This window comes from Hippocampus zosterae, chromosome 6 (assembly GCF_025434085.1).
Source record: "Hippocampus zosterae strain Florida chromosome 6, ASM2543408v3, whole genome shotgun sequence".
NCBI classification, from domain to species: domain Eukaryota; kingdom Metazoa; phylum Chordata; class Actinopteri; order Syngnathiformes; family Syngnathidae; genus Hippocampus; species Hippocampus zosterae.
The window spans coordinates 4,779,303-4,805,529 of record NC_067456.1 but is presented as its reverse complement, the minus strand read 5'-3'; the positions used below and the strand labels follow the sequence as shown (position 1 = coordinate 4,805,529).

Sequence of the window (26,227 nt, the reverse complement as noted above, 5' to 3'; positions counted from 1 at the left end):
TGGGGGGTGGATTTTGAAGGACCATGTGAGTGGCGCGTGGGTCTTCGCTCCTCCCCACGCTGCTCTGCATCCGGCTGTCCTGTTGTGCACATTCACACAGTGCAGAAACTTACATCTACAGACACACGTGGTCAGGATGCAGTTTGTGAAGTACCATTGACCATAAGCAATAAGATATGTGTATCTGTTTATCTCATACTATTATCCGGATGTGTTTTAGTCTTGTCTTGAATAAAGATGGCAAAAAGGAATGAATGCCTGCATGCAAAGTAGTATTCAGTTCAATAAGATAAGATAAGATAAGAAATCCTTTATTAGTCTCGCAATGGAGAAATTCCCAATTCACAGCACAATGAGGTTGAAATGAAATTTTGAACAAGTTGAGCCACAAAATGTGACGGTCTGACAAGATAGACGAAAGCCGAACAAAGTATTTTTCACTCTTTGTCAGTGAAAGGCAAGGGTCAAGCATGAGCAACTTTGTTTGCAGCTTTCACGAGTGGCCAGTGAGCGGCCACTAGTTTAGTATCCGGGTCATGGCACCAGTTGAAAGAAGATCTACCTCCCTGGCTGACCAAGTACTTCAAATAGTACCGGCTTTTTCAAGTGGAAAAATATTACTATAGTCAGTATATAACTGAGGCTGCACGTAGGATCATCAATCTTTTTTCTCCCAGAAATCATCACTAGGACTGATGTTGAAAGTGTGATGAGCCCGAAGAGGAGCAAAATGGAGACAAGGGATAAAGTCGAGAAGTGTCAGAGTAGCAGCGCCGAGCTGCCCTGACCCGACTCGCAACACAGTTTGAGCTAAATGTCGTGATCACATCGTCAACATGGTAACCAGCCCTTTTGTGTTGCGTTTGAATCCAGAAGAGACTACAGAAAACCACCTTTCGACCACTGAACCCAAACAGGAGAGTGTAAAGCAGGGGCAATTGCCTAAAAAGCAGATGAAGTATTGGCAGGGGGAATAAAAAAGAAATAAGAAAAAAAAGAAAAATATAAAGAGCAGCATTGAACGTCTCTTTAAAGCTTCTATCAGCTTGCCTCCCGCACTTTCCTCCTTTATTTTTTTTTTTATTCCTGCTCTTCTTCATCTGTCGGTATTTCAGTTGGAGGCGTCTTCTTAGATCTGCACCTTTTAATGCTGACTGCCGCAAATCTTTTGAGGCCGACTACAAAAGCAAGCTGGCGGTAAACTTCCCCCTGGAGGGGGGGGGTGGGGGGTGGGGCACTGTTTGGGATCACTCTTCTCCAGGGGAAATCTCCTCCACGACACCGTCTGATCTAAGGAAGCCATCGCAATCCCCTCCCCCTGTGGCCTTCATCACTCCATCCTTTACTCCGGACTGACCCATGAGAACAAGTGCAACTGCAAAAGTCACAGTGTGTGATCGTCTCTGAGTGGGGACTGAATGCTGTCTACCTGGAAGTCAGGCGAGTGATTCGCGACAGGGCCTTTATCGCAGATGACTTATAGGTGGACTTCACCCTGGCCTTGTCACCAGAGTTGGGATTGATCTCAAGGCGAACCACTACATGTCCAATATCTGATGGCTGGCATGCAGTAGCTCAGCACAAAATACATCGGAAGACAGTCGAATGGCTCAAATCAAACACAAGGAAAAACAAGGTAGTACCATTTCAAAATTGGACCGAAATGTTTTGGACAAAATGAAGTTGCACCAAGAGTACATCAAACATGATGTCATAAGCAACCTTAACACATTTCTGGAGATCTTCAGTAACCTAAAATTGGATTTTTGTGATCTCACTACCGGATGGTGACCAAAAAAAGTCAGAAATGAAACTTGTGAAAAAGGAAGGAAAGAAAAGCATGTATATCTGCCCTGGATGCTCAGCACATTACCTAGGTGAAGTCATAATTCCTATGACGTCACTCACCCGCTGCATTTGTATTTATATTTGAATTGAGAGTTCACCAGTCAACAAACATTACAGACAACCAGCAAAATCAAACAAAAATAAGCAGCGGCCTTTAAACAAAAAACAGTTCAACCGATAAATTGACCGGCTTGGACTGGCATGGGCCAAATGATGTCAAATGACAATTGAGCCATGCGTCTTGGAAACAATGCAAGTGTCGGAAAAGTGACATCACTACTAACATTGTTCCATAACGGCACAACCCTGTTAAAATTTCTTATGCATATCTCCAGATGTCCAAAACGTTTAAACTGAAGCTTTAAATTGTGACTCCTCGCTCGATCATGCATCCTCAAAAACGAATGAAAGTTGAAATCCATTCAACTGTCCTCAATCAAATACAACACGACGATGATTGAGGGACTGAAGATGAAGTTTAGCTGAACATTTGCTACACGAGTACCAAACAGTATCCTGACTGAAGTCAAACAAATGAACGGTTGACGCAGCTCGCGTTCCACCTTACAGGTTCCGCTCTATTCTGCATGATCGCAGTCCTTTTATTGCAATGATGCCGCGCCCCGACAGTCCTGGTTATCTATCGGTTTTATCTCTCACTCCTATCATCCTTGTGCTCGTATAAACGCCGCTGCTCTCCATTGTTGATGATGTGATGCCCGGCTCGACATTGCTGAGGTGGCGAATTGTCGGCGGGACGATGCCTCTGTCAGGAACGCGCTCAAATTCTCTCGCTCCGGCCGGCCTCTAATGCATAAAATATCAAACATCTGAGGGACAATATGCTGACCTGCTGTGACCTCCACGCATGCGTCCGCACACAGGAGACAAAACCCACGCGCGCACAGAGACTGGAAAACAGAGACATGCATAGATGAATGCCGGCGTACACGCACATGTATGCACGCACACGCACTCACGCGCACACACACACACACACACACACACACACACACACAACCCCCCCCCCCCCATTTGTACGTGCCTTGACTTATTCAACCATCAGCACCGCATCCCTCAGATGATGTATTTGCGACATCTGGCGGCGCTCGCTATATTCATGGCAAAAGCGATGCCATGCGGGACGAGAGCGAGAGCGAGAGGGGGAACAAAACGGAATACAAGCGAGCGACTGAAGGGAGGCGTGGAAAAAGGGGCAGGGTGGAGGGGAACAGACGTATGGAATAGTCGGTAAATGCACGAAAGTGTAAGGCAGCGTAAAGTGGCGTTAAAACACGATAGTATGTCGGTTTTCCACAGCAAAAGGCTTGGGTACCCCCTAGTGGGCGCCCGGCAGCGATCCGGTAACTCTGGCATTGGTAGGGTGCTCCGGGGTGGGGCTTTGCATCGGGCTACCATGAATCCATAGGAGTCACAGAGGTCAGCCTTCTTGAGTTGCGGTGACATCATGACAATGGGACACTTCTCCAGCCTCCGAATCCCAAGCTGATCCATTCTGCCCAGGCTCAGGCAGCAGGCCCCTCTTTTCCCACACATTCACACCCTCTGCCAGACCGGGAGAGAGGGGAGCGAGAGGGAAGGGAGACAGGGGTGAATGTGAAGACCTCACCCCCAAGCACCCCTCATTCCATCTCCCTCTCTTTTCTTTCAGGGGCTAGATTAGAGAGATGGCTTAATTCTGTCTAATTATCCGGCCATACTCTCTGCTCTCTCCTTCTCGCCCTCCTTTCTTTCCTTCTTCTTCTTCTTCTTGTCTCTGTCTCCCTTCCCCCATATCTCAGAGAGTGGATACTAATTAGCTGATGTGAATTGTTTCTACTATACAAATAGATTGGGCAATTACGTGGGGAAAATGATATTGCTGCCTGTTTAAACGTGATACAATTGTACCCCAATGTCGTCGTAGTTCAGAGCAAAAGACGCAAACACAAATTATTAGCCGTTACAGTAGACGATGACATAAGGGGCAAACAACCGCACATCAACGTGAAAATGATCAAAACCCCTTCCGGTGTGAGGGTTTGAATCTTACACTATATTAATGCACATATTCTTCTGTTGACAAAATTAAGCAATAGTTTCTCTGATCAGAAATGCACCTGAGTGGTGCGCTGGTGCGCATGAGCACTGGAAATTGAATACTGCACCTCAGTTCAAATCTTTCACTGCAATTACAGTAATTCATGCCTTTGTCACATCCCGGCTCGATTACTGCAACGCCCTGTACTTTGGAGTCAGCCAGTCCTCCATCAAGCGCCTTCAGCTGGTACAGAATGCCGCTGCTCGCCTCTTGACTGGTACTCGTAAGAGGGAGCATATAACTCCTACTTTGGCATCCCTTCACTGGCTCCCCATTCATTTTAGAATTATTTTTAAGATCCTCCTCTTTGTTTTCAAATCTCTGAATAATCTCGCGCCACCTTACCTCTCTGAGCTCATACGCCCCTACACCCCTGCCCGGCGCCTCAGGTCTGTGGACCAGTCTTTGCTAGACGTACCAAGAACTAAACTGAGGCTCAGAGGGGATCGAGCCTTTTCTGTTGCTGGTCCATCTCTCTGGAATGACCTCCCACTGAACATTCGGCAAGCCTCCTCGCTGCCCATCTTTAAATCCCTCCTCAAAACTCACTTGTATTCTTTGGCGTTTGACTCAGCATGACTTAGATTTGCTATTGTTTTTACTGCTTGGTGCTTTCTACCGCCTTATTACTTATTACTTATTACTGATTCGTCTTACTGTTTATTGTATATGTTAAATCGCTCCATGTACAGCACTTTGTATGCAGCGATGGCTGTTTGAAAGTGCTCTATAAATACTGTTGACTTGACTTGACTTGACTTGACTTGACAATTACGTGCAGTAAGAATATTGCGTCTTGACTGTGAGCGGGCCAGGCTCAATTTGAAGTCAAGTCAACTGTCGCATTTCAAGGCATTACTGTTGGTTTGCGCGCATTACCGTTATTTTGCGGCCAGTTAGTGTACACACAAAATCATTTGCATTCCATCCAGCGAGAAAAGAATCAAGACACATTGGATGCATTGCTATAATTGTATTAGTGGAGCACTGAACAATAGATTGTCTTTCCTACATTCACTTTCTCGATGTAAAGATGTTACAAAATGTGAGCTTGTGTGTCTGTATAGTCTCACCCATATGCATTACATAAGCAGAAATCACATTAATGAGATCATACACTTGTGCTGATAGCGCTAATTAGTTGCTGCACTGAGGTTGAGGAAACTAGGCGAGGATCCCAGTGACTCGAACCATTGTTTCTTAATCGCCTTCCACACATTCATAATTCATTCCATCGTGGACCACGAAAGAAGCGCCGCTCATTTTGTCTCTGTTGGCTTCTTCTCTCGAGGTGAGAGAAATTGTGGGTGCCCCCCCCACCACCACCCCCACTCGGATGTCTTTCATTCTTGCTGTGAGGTTTCACCGCGATCAAAATAAAATGTGCACGCGAGGGATGTTCGCCTCGGGACCCAGCTGTCGGGCCACTTTGACAGCTTCATTTGTGGTGTCGCGACTTGATCTTTCCTGTCACTGATACCAAAAGCCACTGAACACAGATTTGGCCTTCTCTCAGAAAAAAAATTCAAATAAATAACGTTGGTAGTGTGCGTACAGACGAGTAAGGCTGTTTGCCACATCTGCTCTGAACTTGTTCGCCTCCACCCTCTCCCCTACAACACTGCAGTGATGCATCAACACCCCGGGGCCTGATCCTTTTGTAACATGTTCTCTGACACACACAACCACCTACCCACACGCGCACACAAATAAACACACAAACACACACACTCATAACCTGCAAACAGAAATAACAGCAACAAAGAGTAACTATCCATTCTGTTTTACGGAGTATTCCCAACGTGCCACATTGCTGCACGGGAAGAGAAAAAAGAAAATTTCAACGAGCGGGCCAGGTTGTGACTTGGAGATAAACAGATAGCGGGGAAGGAAAGCCAGGGGGAGGCTGATTATGATCGCTGCTGTCAGATGTGAATGCTGAGACGACAGCGATATCAGCCATATCCGCGTTCAGTGACACAGATCCACACGGACAGATATCAGCGCACAGTGGGCCCCATACCGATTATTTATAATCCAACAGGAGGTAAGGACACGGTAACACAAAACATACCTATTGAGCTCTTACATACTGTTTGGGTCAAATGTATCTGTTGTTGACATTTGAAATCAATAACAATACCCTCAGTGTTATTCTGTCACCCTGACATTTTGTAATGGTTCCTAAAAATGACCACCAAAAAAACAACAACAAAGCAACCAAACACAAATGGGAAAATATTCAAAAATGTCATTATTTTATACCGCCACTACATACAACCAGTTCACATCGCAAGATTACATTTGGAATGTGTCATCTCCATTTTTTACATTCTTTGTAAATGTTTGTTTTGTGATGCATTGCGCTGTTTGCAGCAAGTTCACGTTAAGAATTTAGGCAGTGGGTGTTGTGATCCTTGGCGGAGTAACCATGTCTTGAATGATGTTTTTAATTAAACATTTGGAACAGCAAATATACAGTGTACCGCCCCCCCCCCCACCCCGCAGTTAATTAACCCTTACATTCTGTTCTGGTCAAATTTAAGCCGTTTTGGCATGTGACGGCAATGAAAACAACATATGTTTGTGGATATGAGGCTGTTCAGGGTCACTTCTGACCCGTGTCAACCAAAACAGATTTTAACTTGACGGTGTTTTTTAAATAAAGAAACATGGTTATAATAGTGGATGATGCCTGGTGTCTTCTAAGGGCCTCCTCAAACGACACAACTTTTTTCTCATACACGACCGTCTCGCGGTCAGACTACCAGATAAATATCAGTTGGTGTCAAGTTTGGCTACGAAACACGACGTTTGTCCGCGACAGGTCTGTTGGCTCAAAATCGACGTCAACATCGACATAAGAAAGCCAGAGGAGTACAGCTGTGAGCGGGTCAATGCCTTGAGACTAAAATGACCTGCAGGAATGAGACTCTTCACAGGCGGACCGAAGCTAACTGCTGGCTAATTGCTCCAGGTCAGAGTGTGAAAGAGCTGTTGGATTCCAATCATGACAATATACTGTATCCTATCAATCACTGTGTGAATGGTGTACATTTGTTACCTTAAAGGTATTTACAATTCAGCTAAGGAATTGCACGTCTGTGCCATTTGTTATCAGCCTGACCACGTCATCGAAATGCTAGCTGACAAGTGGAGGCCCTGACAAGCATTGGTGTGTTTCACCCGCATCGCAAACCATGCTGGGTGAGTGTCCTGATTGCTTCAGGCTTTTAGACCCAACCACGAGCTGCATGAGTATCTAACAAAAGACCCTACCGAAAGCCCTTGAAATAGGTTTGCAACTCCTTCAAAAAAAGAAAAAGCATGTGTCAACAAGATGTAGAACAGCAAAAGAATCACTTCAAAAGGTATGATCGGGGGCGGTGGAAGCCGCATTTCAAATTCCACTTCTTGGCCATATGTGTCTGAGTAAGTTTTGAATCAAGGCGAGAGAGCAACAGTATGAAGAGCACCGGTTCAAGACTGACCTTGAGACGAGGAGCGAGGGGGAGGGCTAAACCTGCAACTTGCAGCATCTTCTGTGAGTCTGTGTAAGAGGCGCGACTGGATAGGCACCGCTAAGATGGATGTGAAGGATAGCGGCAATGGAGAGAGTGGCTGACCTTGGAGAACATTGAGGGACAGGGGAAGGCCTTCCACACGATGGGAAGACAAACACACAAAAGCCAGGCCGACTGGACTGGACATACCCCCCCAAAAAAACCAAAAAGAGACCCGGCGCCTAAGCCCAAATGTCTTTCCAAACAGCCTCTGACCATCTCCCATAATTACAGTTGAAAGTCAAGACGAGCAAACCGAATGTGATGAGTCCAGACAGGAAGAGACAGACGGGGATAAGGCAATCGCAATGGTGATGTCAATGTCCTTACTTGTAATTGTCAGATGTATTCATAAAGATTGACATGTAGTATGACAATAGGTCAAAGAACACTACTCTTGTGTTTTTGTGTTTTGTAAAGGGAAGAGAGAGCAAGCCAAGGCCAGGTTAGGCATTAAAAATAGAAAGGAATTGATCAAAAAAGGACATATACCTTTTGGCAAATGTATTCAGACAAAACATTCTCGACAAAAAGATGACACAAAACACGTGGTTGAAGAAAACAAATGTATTCCTGCAAAATCAAATTGACTTCAGAATTCCAATTTTCCCCCTTGAACCACTTAAACGTGTTATTGTAATCTTGAAAACTAACGCAGAAAGCTGTCACGTGAAGAGCCTTCTTTTGCATTTTATAAAAAGGGAGCAATGTACTCATCAACAACACATTTATTTCTTATTGAGCTACAATTGTAACTGTGCACTTATAGAATGACAGAGAATGGGATTTTATTTAAACATAAAAAAACACACATCTGAAAGTGAACCAAACAGTATAGCAGCATTCGAGCTGGTTCTTTTCATTGCAACCTTAAGCAAGACGGCCTTTCAGAGTGGGCAACAAAAACACACACTTTCAATGCTCTTTGCCATCAACATCACAGGTGAGCCAGATAAGCATGTTTCATCTTTTGAAACAAGTACTGAGCAGCGGAGAGGTCTGATAGTCAACAAAGCAAGGGCTGTGATCAAAGACTCACAAAGACATGACCAAAGCATAATGGCTTTTTTTTTTGTATTTTTTTTCTGAGAGAGAAAGAGCCACAAGAGTGGCAAGGCAAGAGCAGGTAAATGGTACAAGTAAGAGCAGAGAGAGAAGTGTAAAAGTAACGGAGCCTGAAGAGGAGAGTGCAAACGCACACTTGCTACTTTGCCACATGGGCAGACTACAAGTCTCCACACTAACAGTGCCTGTTGAGCTTGCTGTCTTATAATTGTTGATTTAAAACAAATAAAAACGAAAAAAAATAATCCATCACAATTGGACTATTTTTCAAACACATTTTCTGTCTGCAATCAGTAGGGTGCACTTGGACAAAAACGAGTCACACACAAAAGAACTTCTGGTGCTACATTAAATATTGGCATTAAAATAGCAAGCCTATCTGAGTAGCCGAAATCATAACGCAGGAATAGAAAATGAACCTTATTGCAGCAAGGTGACAAGATTTCTCAAAAAGGCTCTGTCAAAATTCTGACTCTGCTTTTGCCATTTCAAGCTGAGTTTAATGTAGGAAGAATTTTGAAAATTGGACAAAATTCGGTTTTTATGTTGGAAAAAGTGTGTTTAATGCCCAACATTTTTATGCGATGACATTTGTGCCAGTCGAAATAAAATCCATTTTTTAAAGTAGACTATACATCGACTTAAAAAAATCTAAATACAGGTACTGATGATTCCATTGTGTGCAGCGACTTGACAAAATCGACTTGAGAAATTTCAACACACCATTTTTTTTTTGAGTGGGTGCATTTTTGAGGAAATTCAATAAAAGCACAACAATGGGAAAGACGATTTGAATCTGGTACAAACATTTCAAAGAGAAAGGCAAAAAGAAAAACTTATTTCCATTACACTACATCATTTGAATGCTGTTGAATGTTCAATAAATACATTCTAGTTTTCAACATGAAGTTGAGTGAATTTCACATAGGATATTTAGTCATATTCATATTTCTAATGAGGTCCTATCTATAATAAAAAAAGAGACAACAAGGATGGCAGTGATTTAAAAATATAGATTTTTTTTGTGCTCCCATTCAAAAGATGTGACAGGCTGTGTTGAGAAGCCGCAGTTTCAGCCGCTCTCTATTTGTCAAGACAAGTGCCAAGCCAAGTGCACCCCTGTGCTTACCTGTAATGGCACGAGAGGGCTGTGCTGCAGCACAAGCGCAAGCTATTTCACTTCGGGGGTGGGGAAGGCTCTGAGTAGGGCTGAGAGAGTCAGAAGTGATTGCATGTGTGTTTGACACAAGAGAAAAAGAAAGATGATAGAGGAAGGTGGAAGGAAAAGGTGACAACAAGTGGAGTGGGAGCTTGTGAACAAAATATGTGCCTTTCAGTATAAAGACGAACACATTAGAATATGAATCCAAGACCTCGGGCACACCGGGCACTTAAAAAGCCCCTTAAGTCAAGTGTCAACTATTATGTGCCATCAGCGGCGACACAGGGTCACAGAGCAAGACAGCCGAGGTCACCCTCTGTCTCTACATGCACCATTAAACAGTCCCACATGGTGCGAAAAGGACTGGCTGTCATTTGGAGACAAGAGCATGTACAAGGCTCTTCACAGAGCAGTCACCATTGTCCACGCACCTTACATTATGCTTAACCAGTCAATATTTACAAGTACTCAAAAGTAACATTTTGCAAATGATGTGCAACGGCGACAACGGTCACAATTCAAGACCCTGTAAAATGAAAATAAATATATCTTGTAGATTTGACACACCGCAGAAAGTTGGGAAAAACTGGGAACATTTTTACAAATCGGCAAGTACAGAATATAAAATGAGGCTTAGGAAAAATCAGAAATATATTCATTCTCTCTGCCTTGAATATGCTGAAACGACACTCTATTGTTTCTTATGCCTTAACATAAATATATGTTTCAGACGTGAAAATGTATCGGCTAAAAGGCTCAGGGGGCTGGACTATAGCCCACCGGGTTGTTGCAGGTCTGTTCCATACAGCAACAAGGAGGCACACTAAAGCAGTCACGCTAGCGCAAAGACTCTGTCTATCTCTGCATAACATGAGAGTACACACAGAAAAACAACGAGGCACTCTAAAGAGGCGATGCTAATCTGTAGGGGAAGATGTTATTTATGAGGTGATAACCGTTAATGCAAACAAAGTTGCTCAATTTTTTTTATGCAGTTGTGGGAAAAGCTGACTCACACCAGACTCCAAAAAGGGTCAAGCTGCACCACTTTAGCCACATGCTTCCCCCCAAAAATCAGAAAACTGAACTTGACAGATTAACGCTATCTCCACAATTGAGGCATACATAGTTTTTTGCACGTTTTCAGCAATAATCTTTAAACATTGGAAATGCACATATTTTCCTATAGCGATATAAGATGTTTCACTTGTTTCCTGTTAAAAGTGAATTTTAATTGATAGTCAGATTTTTCTTCTTAATATTACCCTGCCAGCCCGCAGAAGTGAGATTGATTGGATAAATCAACCGGAATTATGGGAAAACAGGAAAGCTGCCAATCAGCACTGTGCGAGCGTGTGCTTTTGGTTTGTGCCAGCGCATGAGCACACAAATATGTGTGTGTGTGTGTGTCTGTGTGTGTGTGTGCACGCGCGCATCACTATTGGGCTGACAGCTGGGCTTGTTCAAGAGGCTTACTGAGCATTCTGCCTGTTTGGGAATCAAAAACCTGTGTCAACAGCATCCTACAAAGGATGTAAACAACCAGAGTCAACATGCTTTAGTTCATATATGACCGCAGAGAGCCTCGATTGTATAACGTGGCATAAGAGACAAAAGAAATTTCAGATGATAATTGCACTGGTCTTAGGTCAAAATGGTAAAGGACTAAGAGAGAGTGTGCGGAGGAGCTGCGGGGCTTGTATCAAATGTGTGTACGGGTGCGCGCGCCTGCGTAGACAAGCGTGTCAGTCCATCAGCATGTCGGCGTCACAGCTCTTCACTAAGTCCCAGATTAACAGTGACAGGCAGAGATCCTTCTAATTATCTCTTCCTGGACCACATGCAAATGTGAAAAACGAACAGAGCCATGTGATTGGCCAGCCCGTCTTGGGCGCCACGGACACTCTAATGAGCATGACGGCGGGATACAACCTCATGATGTACCACCAAAACAGACCCTCGTCGTCACATGGGCTCACATGGACCCACAAGAAATGGGGTGCATTAAATGACCGGGAACCATCATAAGAATGTTAGAATTAGAAGAGATCTTGATTGCATCTTGGGAAGAAAAATATATAAATAGCACATTTATGTATGAAGTCCCATCCCAGCTAATACGGCTTGCAGATGAAGCATCAAGGACAGAGTTTGCTCAATGCAGATTCCGCCAATCCCATGCTATAATTCGAATGAGTAAGATAAGATAAGAAATCCTTTATTAGTCTCGCAATGGAGAAATTCCCAATTCACAGCAGCAAAGTTATGAAAGGAAGAAGTAGAAGACCAAAATATCAACGCTGCTGGAAAGGCAGCCAGTCTCGCGGCGCCATCTTGAAGTCAAAATAACAAAATAACACAACACAACACAACACATAATACACTGACAGTCGTGCAATTTTAATCACTTTTCCTGCATACGTAAGGGATGTTACAAGTTCTGAAAGTTCATTTGATTGAGTCTCTTTTTCAAACAATCTCCACCATCTTCCAAAGAATATCGGTTTTGAACTATTTTCTTGTAATCCTACCATAGATGTGCCTTCGGGGTTTAATGCATCAACATAATCCCCACTGAAATGCACTCATAGACAAACAACCATCCATGCTCAGAGTCACACCTAGGGACAATTTAGAGTGCTATATTAACCTGACAGGCATATTTTTGGAATTTGGGAGGAAATTGGAGCACCCGGAAAAAAACCCACAGAGGCAAGGAGAGAACATGCAAACGCCATATAAGAAGGCCAGAGCTGGAATCGAACCCTGCACTGTGAGGCAGACGTGCAAACCAGTCGACCACCGTGCTGCTAATATAACAGTCATTCAGACACACACAAAAAAGAAAAAAAGGCCAAACAAAGGGTTTATCTGGAAAAACCATCACAGGGATTCTAAAAGGTAAAAGCCTAACTTGAGCCACTGTGAATATGGCGGACTGGAAAAAAAAAAAGAAAAGGATGAAGGACTGGAACAGAAGGTAGAAGACTTGCTTTTGACAATCGAGTGCTGCAGTCAGCTAAAAAGTCAACCCAGTAAATCAGCCGGAAAGATGGCAACAAAGTCAGACGATTCATGAATCACCTCCGCGTCCATGTAAAGTTGGGCAAAACTGCCAAGTGGCTGCAAAGGCAAAATGTGGAATAATTCAAATGAAATAGCTACTGAAAACAAGAAAAATTATAATTCTTTCCAGAATCTCATGGCAAAAATGTAGATTAATGAACACAAAGTATTAGAAACCAAGCAGTGACCATAAGAGATTTTTAGACAGTCCTGCAGCAATGTGGGACATCATTTGCATGGCCCACATTGCATCCTATAAAGTATGCATTTTGATTGTGAGAGAAAACCACAATATTAAATGGAGCTCTAAACATATGCGTAAAATCACTTTCTGGACTTTTGTTTCAAATATAGAAAAAAAAAAGATGCTAATTCATCTCTTACAAACATGAAACTTCCCCTAATGACAACGAGATACTAGTGAACTAATATGAATGTTTCGAAAATATTTTAAATGGCACGACACATATGAACTTCAACAGAGCACTCACAAGGATCTTTTCCCTCCCAAAACAGTAAAGTACTTGAGAGAGGCACATAGTTTGGTTCTACTGTGCAGAAGACTTTCTTTATCTTTGTAATTCACCCCCCGAGTATATTCGGGGAGCCTTGGGACTTGCCATTTTTAATCAAAAACGGGTGCCTTTGTCTTGTCGCTGCTCCATCCAGCGTTTCTATTCATCCTTTGAGGGCTTTGCAGTAGATTAAATGGCATTTTCATTTAGCACTGATAGTACACAGTCTCTCTCCAGCAATTCATCCATCCACATTTTCAGGCGGCTCATGCTGTGAAAACGCTGAAAATTGCAATATTTACAGCAATTGACTACATACACATGGCCGGGGCCATCCTGTTGTGAAGCTTGTTATGTTGTATAATAATCACACCGCACTTACAAATAGTCTTTTGAAAGTCAAAATGATATGTGGATGCGAGCCCTTAAGGGAGTGCCGATGAAAGCAATACAACGGTTCAGATAAGAATAGAGTGTAGCATGACCAAAAGTGGGTGAGCAAATTACTTTTTTTGCATTTGTCGCAAAAAAAATTCAATATTTTACCTCTTTAATTTGATTCGGGCAGCACAGAGGACGGCGGGTTAGCAGAGCTGCCTTATCTGCCCTCCGGCCTTCCTGTACGGAGTTTGTATGTTCCCTCTCCCAAAACGCTTCTTCGTTCAATTAAAGACACTAAGTTGCCCTTATGTGTTAGTCAATTGTTGTGTTGTCAGTTTATGTCCTATCATCGGCTGGCAACCAGTCAAACGTGTACCTCACTTCTGGGATGGGTTCCAGCTCATTTATTTTGACGTTCAAAGCAATCGAGAGATGGCATTGCCAAAAAGTGTGCCAAAATATGGTGGCTGACTATGATCCACATCTGGCAGCCTCAGATATACAGTATATAAACTTTTTTTTCTTCCCCAGAACGTGACTAAAGGCAATTCAATAGTGAGCATCATGACAAATGCTTCATGTCTCCATAATTGTTTGACCATGACCACTCTGTCAGAAGACAGATTTGCTTTGACCCGCCAGCTCGTTTTTAGGGGGTCAAAAGAAATATTTCAAAAAGTATCCAACTTAGGAGTGATGCCAGAGGTGAGAGCAAGTAAGGAGGTTGTGGAACAAATATGACAAAGGGTAGATGGTAGCGGGCGAGAAGATTTGGGTGCGGAGAGGTTGAAAAAGCGGCCTCTACCTGCCTGTCCGATGGTTGTGACTTTCAAAGCCCGCTGTTGGTTTGTGTAGAAGCCATCACATCTGCGACTGGCCGTATGATTAATGAGCCTCTCAGACTGTCTGTGCAGTCTGAGGCAGGCCATGGCCTTATCCCAGGCACGGCTGATTTATTCGCCTTTGAAGCAAACCTCCGAAATATAAGCGCGAAACTCCACAGGCACATGTACGCCCGCCATGGCGCACGCACATTGTACGAGTTGGAGCCGATGCGTACACGCAAAGGCTTGTCAAGCTCGCCAGCACCTGCTTACATCTAATGAAAACCTCAATGTGACAGTGTTATCCAGGGCGGGTGAATACAAAACACTCCATGTATAAGCAAGCTGACTAAAAATGTCTTCTGTCTCCTATCAACAAAAACTCCCATTCCCAACCGTCAGTCAGCGGAAGGGACGCATGCACAAGGGGGATGGACGAGACCAAAAAAAGAAAAAAAAACTTTCTCAATGACACATCACATTCTTCTGATTTTCTAAAAGGGAAAATTCTATTGAATTTCTAGCCTGCAAAGATTGAGAGGATGATCATGGCTCCTGGTTTCTTTGGCAGTCATAAAATGTCTCTCTGGCTAACCTTGAAACTCTTTGGACCAAACATGTGGCCAACCAACTGCACAGAATGCGAAGTTAAGCATCACATGTGAAGCTAGATGAATTAGCCCAGTGACAACATCTACTATGTGGCCCTGTTTCTGTAGTCCACTGGTTCCGGAACATCAAAAAACAAAAATCTACCATGCTGCCTTGTTTCTGTAGTCCGATTCGGTTCAATTGATGATCCGCTGTATTAGTAAATCGACAAAATCAGCTATAAGCACTAAATCAGATTTAAAACCTGCGGTGTGATTTGAATTTTAAAAATCAAGCCTCGATGCAAATTAACACACTCATTCTCTGAAGCGTAAAGAAAGCCCGTTAAACCAGGCACACAACGTCTCCCCAGGTTGATCAGCATCCGCCGAGAAAGGCAAACGCTTTGACATATTTGTTTTTTATTTTGTTCCTGGAGAAAAAGGCCCTGCCATATGGCAGCGCCCCGGAACAGATGGCGTTTGCCCACTTCCTCAAAGCGCGAGCGTCTATCGTGGCAATTTAAGGAGCTGCTCGAGCACAAGAACACCACAGATTGGCATATTTCCACAAAACGGCTATTGTTATGCAGCAGAGCGACAACGGTGAGGTTAAGACAATGAACACTTCACGTTGTTCGTGTGAATGCTGTTCGTATTGCACCTGTCAAGGTGCAGAGTAAAATGATGACGATAAGGTATTACTCACCGCATTGGGCGGAATTGATTCGAAAAAGACAACATTAAGGACAAGCCTGGCCCAAACATGCATGGTCTTTACCTGCAAGGAGGTGTCAGAAAGGTGAAGTATGAATGTCCTCGGATGATCTAAGGTGCTTATGATGGAGTGAAAGAGCTGCCCGTTGACTCATGTTGCTTCATCTCTCATTGCTGGCTAATTCTTATCAAGCAAAACCGTAATCCTGTGGCACAAAGAGCCAAAGTGGTTAAAGTCACCTTGGCATGTGAAATGCTCCTGTATCCAGTCATACTCCTTTTTTTTTTTTTTACAGGAATTCAATGAAAGGTGGAAGCAAAAGCCTTATAACATCAACACCCCACCAAATCCTCAAATGTCAAGCCGTTAAAAGTGTTAAAAAATAGAAGAGAAGACAATGGGATGTTCAATGGGAAACAAAATGTTCAGTCAAAAGATGGTTTTCTATAGAATCGATACTTTTGTTGGAAATGTGTCACTTAGCCGCGCAACGTGCAAACTTTAGCCCTCCTGCAAGTTTTGCATTTTGGCTCAACTAATATACGGCAAATCTATGCAATGTCCTGTTCAGATGGACTTTGACAAGTTGTAAATGTTGCACTAATGTCTACTTGTTGTCTATACGACTTCAAGTGTAACTCGCGAACAGGGTAATACCTTTTTGTTCAAAATGACACATTGCGACGTCCTCCAATGGAAATGTGGTCAGTGAGTACAGTATATAAAAGGAATACTTTTCTGTATTATTACAGAGTCCTCATTGTAATCCCTCATGCGGAATTTCAACTCATACTCTGCTGTATATTTCCAACAAAACCAAGCTATATTTTCTTTAAGTGACGCATCTGAATGGTTCCTCATGCTGTACTCCATTCATTCATTCATCTTCCGAGCCGCTTGATCCTCACTAAGGTCACGGGGGGTGCTAGAGCCTATCCCAGCTGTCTTCGGGCAGTAGGCGGGGGACACCCTGAATCGGTTGCCAGCCAATCGCAGGGCACACAGAAACGAACAACCATTCGCACTCACACTCACACCAAGGGACAATTAAGAGTGTTCAATCAGCCTGCCACACATGTTTTTGGAATGTGGGAGGAAACCGGAGCACCCGGAGAAAACCCACGCAGTCCCGGGGAGAACATGCAAACTCCACACAGGGAGGCCGGAGCTGGAATCGAACCCGGTACCTCTGCACTGTGAAGCCGACGTGCTAACCACTTGACTACCGGGCCGCCATTCAGATTTAATTACATTCAATGTTGCTCCCAAAGCAACCCAGCTTTAGGCATCCTATCAGCCAACCATATTGTCGGTGGGGGGGGGGGGGGGGCATGCCATCTAAGAAAGTTAGTCCACCCGCAAGCCATCTATCTACGCACTCGCGCACCGGTGTAGCAGGAAGCCAGGTCAGCCCAGTCAGCCGGGCTACCCTGGGGGTCCTGGGGTGGTATTAATCAGTCTGGTTTCTGCTGAAAAGCTCAATCTGCGGATGATGGATGAGCCATCATGCTGAGGGAACTGAAGTGACGGGTGACAAAGAAGGAGACACACACCTGAATAAATCCACTCTCCATCCTCTCTAACCCCAATGCTACATCGTCAAGGTAGCAGGGTGAAAGCATGTGTGTGTGTGTGTGTGTGTGTGTGTGTGTGTGTGTGTGTGTGTGGGTGTATGCGTGCGCGCGGAAGGAAGGATAAGTGTCTCAGCATGTGTCCTGCTCTGCTAATGAAGTCATCTGAACAGTGATTTAACGGCCCCGGTGTAAAAGCCTCCCGCCCTTAACTCATAGCCTTGCTCTATTAGAATGTGATATAAACCCTGGGCACAATAACTGTCCTGCCACTGTAACAATATATAGGAGGCCACCGGCCAATGGTCCACACTGCTAACTTACACAGTATGGGCAGCAAATTATGAGCTCTGTATAAGAAAGGGAAGTCGTTCAAGGTGAATAAAACTTGTAAAATGCGCCAGATCAGGTATCATGAGGGAGGCCTGTTGTCGCTAAAATGCTATTTTTGGGTGCATAAAATATTGTTTTGGGGTACAATGGAACCTCTTCCAAGATGCTAGTTGACCTCTAATCTTCTTGAGCCACGGGAAATGAATAAATACAAACAACAAACAACAAACAACAAAGCGTGTGACGGAAAAGTGGTTAGGACTGCATGACGGTCCGTGTTTTATGTTATGTGTTTATTATTTTACTTTATGTTAACTGTTTTGTTAAGCGCTTTGTTACAGCTCCCGCTGTTGTGAAAGCGCTATATAAATCAGCATGTATTGTATTGTATTGTAAATAAATTCAATCCATACGTTCAAGGGACAAACTTTTGCCATCATAATGTATTTTATAAACTGACCAATAAGGCCAAATGCGAATGACCTGGACATTTTTGAGAAAAATACAGTCGGCAATTCGCACTCGCACAGCAGCCAAATGACCCTTGTACAAATGCCAACTCGCTGCAAAAGAAAACATGTTATTCACCAAGGACATTCAGCCTTTGAAGATTTGGGCAGAATTTCTAAAAGTAGGTTTCAGGAAGGAGAACACCTTTAACAAAAAGTGTCTGGCTTGTTAAAGATAAAGTTTTATACAATAGCCTTGTTCAAAAGTCTGATATGAAAACCCTTAGGACACAAGGTCACACTGGAAGGATTGTACAAAATAGTATTTGTTGTGACGCCCCAAAGAAGAGAGTCAAGGATACTGGCGTCTGAATTTGAATCAAGATCTTTCTGTTTTTTTTTTTATCTGCAGGAACAAACGGTGAATCATCTGACACCAACGCCTCATCCCACGAATGGCCTTTACTTTGGAGTCAGAGACTTTTTGACAGTTTACATGTTGGCAGCAGTGACAACTAACTGCCATGCTCTTTGAGAGCATTCCAGCAATAAAAACAAAACAAAACCCTAAAGCCATTCTCTAAATCCTCCATGAAATCTGCTGCTCTGGACAAAGACAGACTACTAAGGCAAATGACAGCATTCACGGCCACTTTTGATACAGTCAGAGTTTGCTGAGTTATATAACCTTTACCCCCTCCTACGCCTATGCCTCACCGTATCGGTTGGTGCCATTCTTTCCCACTTGCGTCAATCCACGATAAGTGAAAGCCTCTGTTGACAATTTAATTCAGGTGAACAAATAGAGGAACTGTTTAGCATAGAGCAAAACAGACTACACGGCAAGGGGGAATGTCATTGTGTGTGTATGTGTGCGAAGGAATGGCGAGAGGCCCGAAGGAAGAACAAAGCTCATCACAGCACAACACCGAGCTGCACACTTCACCCTTATTAGACCCGTGTCCTTGGCAGATGCAGAGCTTGCCCTTTTGTTAGCAAGGTGCACGCGCACGTGTGTGTGTGTGTATGTGCGTTTTACAATGGCAGTGATTTAGAATGGATTGAGCGTAGGCGTGGAGACAAGGTGCAGTAGCCCCATGGCTCCCTGATCGCTGGCAGCGTGACAGCTGGGAATGGAGCGCGGGGAACAGCCTGAAGTATTGCCATCTAATATGTGTCACATATACCTGCATAAATATTTATGCCCGTTTCAGAACAAGAACAGGAGAGGACAACCCGGGTGAGGAAGATGGGACAGCATCAGTGGACTTTGTGTGAAGTCACTCACATGACGCCAAGAGCCAAGCTTTTTAAACATCCTCTCAACAAGTTTGCCTTGGTTGTGATGACTTGAACCAAAAGTGTTTTGAGTCACCCAAATAACTTTGTAGGATATGCCCAACGTACATGGAATGCCAGTCATTAGAAATATTAAATGTATGTCAAGTATCGAGCCGTTAAACACATAAACTACTCCAAGGACATTACTAGACTACATGTATGTACACATATACACTTTCAGTTTGGGTGTTCATGCAACATGCAGAATTAGCAGTTTACCTGTTGGCCAGCAGAGTTTTGAAGGTGATTTGACACATGTCCTGATACGCTGGCAGCAGCCTTTGCCACTCCCACGCCCACTCAACCATTGCAACCTGTCGATGAATGAGTACAAAGAGCGCTTCAATATGAATCGGGTTCAATTGCGTCATTGCATTAGTATACAACTGTGATCCACAAACAAAAAAGAAGGGTGGGGTCCAAGCGCCGGCCACCAACAACGGGCCTTTTATCACATTCGCAGATTGTTTTTTTTAAATCATGATAAGACAGCAATGAATTTATGAATCCATTTGAGAAGATTTTGTCATTATTTATAGAAAGATATATCAATTTGGGGGAGCGAGTCGTTAGTCTTCCCACTCTTCTGCTTTTGTTTCGCTCTCCCTTGTTCCAAAAGCACCACAACGGCACCCATTTTTCTCCTCCACTCTTTTTTTCTCTCAACGCTGCATAAACACACTTGGCACGGGCACCAGATTGGGGAAGAGTGTTTTGATTGCCAAAATGTCACTCCTAACTGCAGGCTGAGCTTTATTGACAAAAGGAGGAGAGCTCGATCCATTCATCCATCCTCTCTCTGATCATTCGTCGTGGGAGATTGATGGATGTGGTTTCGCCCCCTCCTGCCTCCAATCTACTTGACAAACTACATCGGCGTCGAAAGTGGAGAAGTCGTGTTAATCATTCTCTTAATAAGGTGTTTCTATGCAAAGCTATTCAGCCTCCTGTAATAGGCTGAAAACGGGACAATGTATTGCAAAATACAAACAGCTGGGCGAAAATCGGCAAGAAATTGTTGTGTGTGCACTGCCCGAGATATTGAGTGTGTGTGTACGCAAGTTGCGGCATCAATGAGCAGTGGCCAAAAGACACACACACGCACAGACAATTCAGGATGCATTGTTGCTAATAAATCAAGAGAATTAGATGCCCGCAATGTCAGGGGCTGTACACATTTTCTGATAGACTCCAGTTGGCATCTTTGCTTTTAGCAGATGAAAAGGGAAGCTCGGGCAGGATGACTCCATGTGCATTTCCTCTGCCAATAAAACCGAGAGTAAATATTCAAGGCCTTGGATGAACACATGCTTGTGAATGCAACTGGACAACTGTGGCAACTGACAAATGTGGGCATATGAAGCCACAAATATTGAGTCAAACTGTTGCCACCTGTCTGGGAAACAGGCTTTCATTTTGTTAGCCAATAGCCTATTTGTTAGCATATTAGCACCAAGTCATAGTTGAACGTTTTTGGAAAACATGAAAAAGCACAACAAATTCTACAAATGCTACAAAACTAAAACAAATTAGATAGCTAATACAGGGAAAGACTTGGCAACAATATATTTTATACTAACCAAGTCACTAAAGATAGGGCACTTTGAAACAGTAATTCATGCCTTCGTCATATCCCGGCTGGATTACTCAGTGCACTTTACTTTGGAGTCAGCCAATCCTCCATTAAGCATCTCCAGTTGGTCCAGAATGCTGCTGCTCGCCTCGTTACTGATACTCGTAAAAGGGAGCACATAACGCCTACTATTACTGGCATCCCTTCACTGGCTCCCTGTACATTTTGAGTTTATAACTCGTCTCAAAACTCATTTGTATTCTTTGGCTTAACTTAGCATGACTCAGATTTGATCTTATTTTACTGTCTGTGTGCTTTCTACTGTCTTTGTTATTAATTTCTTGTTTTATTGTTGTACATATGATGTTTGCTCCTCGTACAGCACTTTGTATAAAGCGGTGGTTATTTTAAAGTGCTCTATTCATACAGTTGAGGTGAGGTGAGTTGAGGGTTCTTTCTCTTTCAGCACCAAATGACTTTCACAGTACTGTTGTATAGTGAAAGTACTGTATATAGTGATCTGTGAAGTTAAGAAAAAAAGTGCAGCAGCCCATTTTCTATGAGCATCCAAGTACCGTGAGTTGCTAAAGTAGTCAACTCTTTAACCGTGGTCACAAAAGAGCAATAAATTAACCTCCGTTTACCAACCTGATTCATCTTCTTTTTGCCAATTCGGTCAAACTGCTCAAGGGGGTTGAATTTGGCGGTGGGCAAACAATCACCCACGTCAAAGCTCACCACGCAAGGTGTATCACAGATCAAGTCCGTGTTCCCACTCAATTTGGACATCAGCAAATCCTGTGGACCAGACAAGTAAACATTTGCGATGATCAAAAACGGAAAAATGAATTCAACACGAGGTCACCAAACAGAATCCATGATGGCTATAGGATATAATTTGGTAGCCGCCGTGTTGTACAAGAACACGAAATAAATGTGAAAGTCACACTGTGCGCATGGTTATGGCGTGTCGTGGATGTCCTGTTGTGAATTCGGCACTCTCATCCGTCACTTTGACATGACTTGTGAACCTCCTCTCCCTCCATCTCACCGCCAGCTCAGAGTGTCCCTGACCCGAGTGCTCTTGTCTCAGCCTTGGCTAAGGTGGAGCCGTTCCAGAAAAGCTATCCAGCCTACCTCGGTAGCCCATTCACATTCTATCACATTTCCATGCCGGGTTATTGCTGTTTTACGCAATCCATCAAGAGCAGCCTAATGTATAAGGCGCACGTGTTGTTGCTATTCCAAGCCGTATCCTTATAGACAATTTGTTGTAAAAGACACGGGAACTGTAACTATGCGCCTGACGGTCAGCGAAGGCCGCTTACTTCATATAACTGTCCAGGGACTAAATTGCTATTTGTCTTTGTCATAAGTCACAGTTATGAGTTAACCAATATAAAAAAAGTGGAGAATACAAGAGACCAAAGCACTCGAACCTCACATATTGTAGAGTTGTAGAACTATACCTGTGGACAAACATAATGAATTTATATTCAAAAATAATATGACTTTTCTATACCTAAATGGATTGGTGTGAAAGTAGGTGGGGTAGTTCAACAGCAACGATTACCAGTTACCCGTAGCTTCTTATGAGGACGAATACCAGACAATATTGTGTATTTTAAGTTTGAAACTAATATTTCATGATTTTGTTTTATGTTCTGTTTTGCTTTGTATGGTTGTTTTTCCTTTATTTGGACGAGAAAGGCAAAGATGTACAAATACAGTGTTACCGTAAACAAAGGGTAATTCTGGACCATCTAAGATGTTGGGCAAGAGCTGCATTAAAAATGCTTTGGTTTTCACCATTGATTGAAGGATAATTTTAAACTCAGCTTATAACTTTATAACCGCATAATTTTATTGCAGTCTTGTCCGGCACAAAGGTTAAGAACGTTTTGGTGATTTTATTTTGCTATTGGAGGGAAAAAAGAATTAAGACTTCTTTTACGCACAACCCAAAGTCTGTGAAGTTATTTTTCAGATAATGACTATACCTGCAAGTACAAACTGGTCGGTTGGTCTACTCTTTGTCACAAATAAAATAATAATAAAATGGGTAGAGTCAATGAAAATTCCCTCATTTCTAAAAAGATTGTGGGACACCCTTACGTGTGTTGAGTGTATTACATACGGAATCATTGCAGTCGCACACAGCCTTCATGTCACCCGAACAACAGCATCCCCCTCTCCCTACCTTTGGTCAAACCCCACCCCCCCACCCACCCACCCAACAACTTTCCCTCAGCCGGCGGCCTCGGGCCAGCGGCCACCTAACGTGCTGGTGAGAGGGAGCGCTTCCCTACCTCATTGCCTTGGATGATGTGATGGATGTGCCTCAGGTAGTCGCTGCCCCCTGCTTTGTGGCAGACCTCCAGCAGCATCAGGCCCATTTTCTGCTCGGTCAGTTCGGCTGCAGCCATTCCGCTTTCGTTGCCTTGCTCGTGGACGCTGGGAGAGGAACGAGGGGTAGCATGGGAAAAGTGAGGAGTCCGCAAAAATACGAGTGGGACACTCTCTGCTTGTATTTTAAGTGAAACTTGAGGTAATAATGTGTTAGGACAATTCGCTTACTGGCCAGGTGAATATTTTGTGACAAATAGGTTTGAATTCATACTCAGTGTCAAATATTTTGGGTCACTTATTTAGACGAGTACCCGGGATACCTCATGAGTTGGTCTGGGAATTGAGCGATGGGAAACAAATGACTGAATTGATAGCGGATCGCCTTGTGCTGTTTTCACAACTTTTTGCAAAAGACGTGCCAGGAATTTTGAGCGAAGCATGTCGGCGCACTAAAAGTGATTTGTGCATGTCTTCAGCATGTCCTGCCTGTGTGCGTGTGTGTGTCTGTAATTGTGTGTCAAGGTCCTCACGCATGTACAGTCCTCAAGCCCTGACAAATGCCCCCATCATTTTCCGAGCCTTCTTATACAGATGGATGTCCTACTACCGTCCATCACACCTTCTCCTTCGCATACACTTCCCGACATTGTCCTCTCCCTAACGCTCCGCACTTTGTAATTATAAGGAGACAGGGATAGTGCAGCCTGTCAGCCGGTCATTGGCTATGCGACATTGAGGGTGGCATAGCAAGTGAGGGTCCGCCCCGTCCATGCACCTCCTCATGCCTTCGCCCGCCGTCCCCAGCGGTCGTATTGTCTGGGACGGTGGCTGTGCATCCGTGTCAGCACCTGCGCTGTGTATCCTTTCCTGTCCATCACTGTGCAGGTGAAGCAGATGATTGGATTCAGTCAGCGGGGTGATTAATGAGGGCCCCTCCGGATTTGGGACAGCCTATCAATCATGTCATTAGGGCCAATGTGCCCTGAAAGAGGCAGACCTCCGCCAAGGAATAACTACATTCATCTTCATCTGTGTATGCATCCCGTCAGCTCAGCCAGGGTCACCATGATGGAGAACAATAATCTTCTCCTCTACAAATTACTTTGCAAAGACAAGGTGGGTGTCTAAAGGAGGGGGGCGGGGTCAAGATCGTAAAGGAAAGCTGGCAACGGGTTGGGAGGACATATGTTTTTTTGAAAGACGGTTTAAACGGTCGGCTTTATGCGTGAGTGTGTACCCCCGTGAAGTGTTAGCGAGTCAAGTTATTTTTGCGGAGGCACTATCTGCCTCACACATATCATGTGTCTTATTCGGACATTGTTTTGGGAGTGTTTACAAGCCGCTCGTCACTTCCATGTGAAGGTTAGTTTAATGAATAGTAATGATCTTACTGAATGGCTCAGGCAGGTGATACATAATGACTCTTCCTTTTTGTCCCCCAACAAACACACCCACACACACACACATACACACCCACACACTCACACAGTGTCCCATCTTCTCTGTCTGCCAACTGCCTCAAGAACGTGCATCTTCTTCCCTCTTCTTGTCACTAAAATCACCATTTCAGATTAGTGTTCATTATATCGTCACTGTTACCTTTATTTTGTTTTTAAACGGAGGTGTGGTCAAGGACGTGCCGGGAAAAAAATAGATCAAAGAGTACAGTGGGTGGAAAAAGCCTGGTATAAGAAAATGACACCAAATCAAATCTTTTCAACTTTTCCCCGCCATTTATATTACCTGTACAACTCACTTGAAGGAAAAAAAAAATTGGGAGAGGGGCGAAAAAAAAAAAAACGCCATAGTGTAAAATAAGAGTCAGCGTGCACTTGCCACCATTTAAAGTGCCTCAACTGCAATTTTAGTTTTAATACATCAAACACATCATCATTTATTTAACCAAATGATATGAATATAATGCGACCATGCGTGAATATTCAACATTTCCGAGCCGAGTGATGGATTACACTGTGCGGCATGCGTGAACACGTTCACATTAGACAACACGACAGCCATATTGACCTTGACCTCTGTTTAAATAGCTCAAGTTGACCTCTCACCTGTTTATGCAGAGTTTGCGGGCCTTTTGCAGCTGCATGTTCATCCACTTTGGTCTCTTTTCCTCCAGAGCCTGCAGCACCTTGTGCACGGTGGGTTTGGGCACACCCTGTCGTATGCACGGAACACACACAATGTACTCATGGCTCAATTTCAACCGATGTCAGGTTTAACAAAACAAAAAACTCGTCCTACAGGAAGAAGCCATGAGTTCTCCCTTATCACAGACACGACTACTTTCTCTTTAGGAATCAACAAGCCCTGAACAACTGCAACGAAGTGATGATATATTATGACTCATTATGACTATTATTCTATTACTCACACCTTTACCTTCTGTTGAATCCCCATTGACGCCTGCAGACACTCGGCCAACAGGGCCAGCCGATCCTTAGCCTGACAGTTCAGGACTAGCCCGCTGATTCCTTCAAGTGCGCGCGGCTCTCCGAGACTACGGATCAGGCAGTTAAAAAGGCACCACAGCAACAGGCCCATTGAGCGCAGTTGCCGGGCATGCTGAGAGAGGTGTTGCTCTGCCGTTTGGAAGAGGTAGCGGATGGGGAGGGGCAAGGACGCTACAACCAGCGGCAGGTTGGTGAAAATGAAGGACATGGCTTGAATAGCCAGCGATGTGACAGCTGCAGGAAAAGATTTATAAGCATGATGTTCATTATAAATGAATGGTACTTCTAAATGCAGAAAGCTAGCAGTGAAACC

At 43.8% G+C, this 26,227-nt stretch overlaps 1 protein-coding gene across 5 annotated transcripts in view; it reads right to left on the bottom strand.

Moving 5' to 3' along the window:
* The window catches only part of kiaa0825 (KIAA0825 ortholog), a 106,695-nt gene that overhangs the window by 41,955 nt on the left and 38,513 nt on the right, over positions 1–26,227 (bottom strand). For all 5 annotated transcript variants that reach the window (XR_007962636.1, XM_052067372.1, XM_052067371.1 and 2 more), the window contains 5 exons: positions 25,844–26,148; positions 25,513–25,619; positions 23,410–23,554; positions 21,749–21,898; positions 19,747–19,841 (listed from right to left, as the gene is read on the bottom strand). Coding sequence is in view for 4 of the 5 variants with exons in the window: in XM_052067372.1 (XP_051923332.1) it covers positions 19,747–19,841; positions 21,749–21,898; positions 23,410–23,554; positions 25,513–25,619; positions 25,844–26,148 (802 nt within the window). In the remaining variant the exon portion in view is untranslated. The remainder of the gene's footprint in view (positions 1–19,746; positions 19,842–21,748; positions 21,899–23,409; positions 23,555–25,512; positions 25,620–25,843; positions 26,149–26,227) is intronic.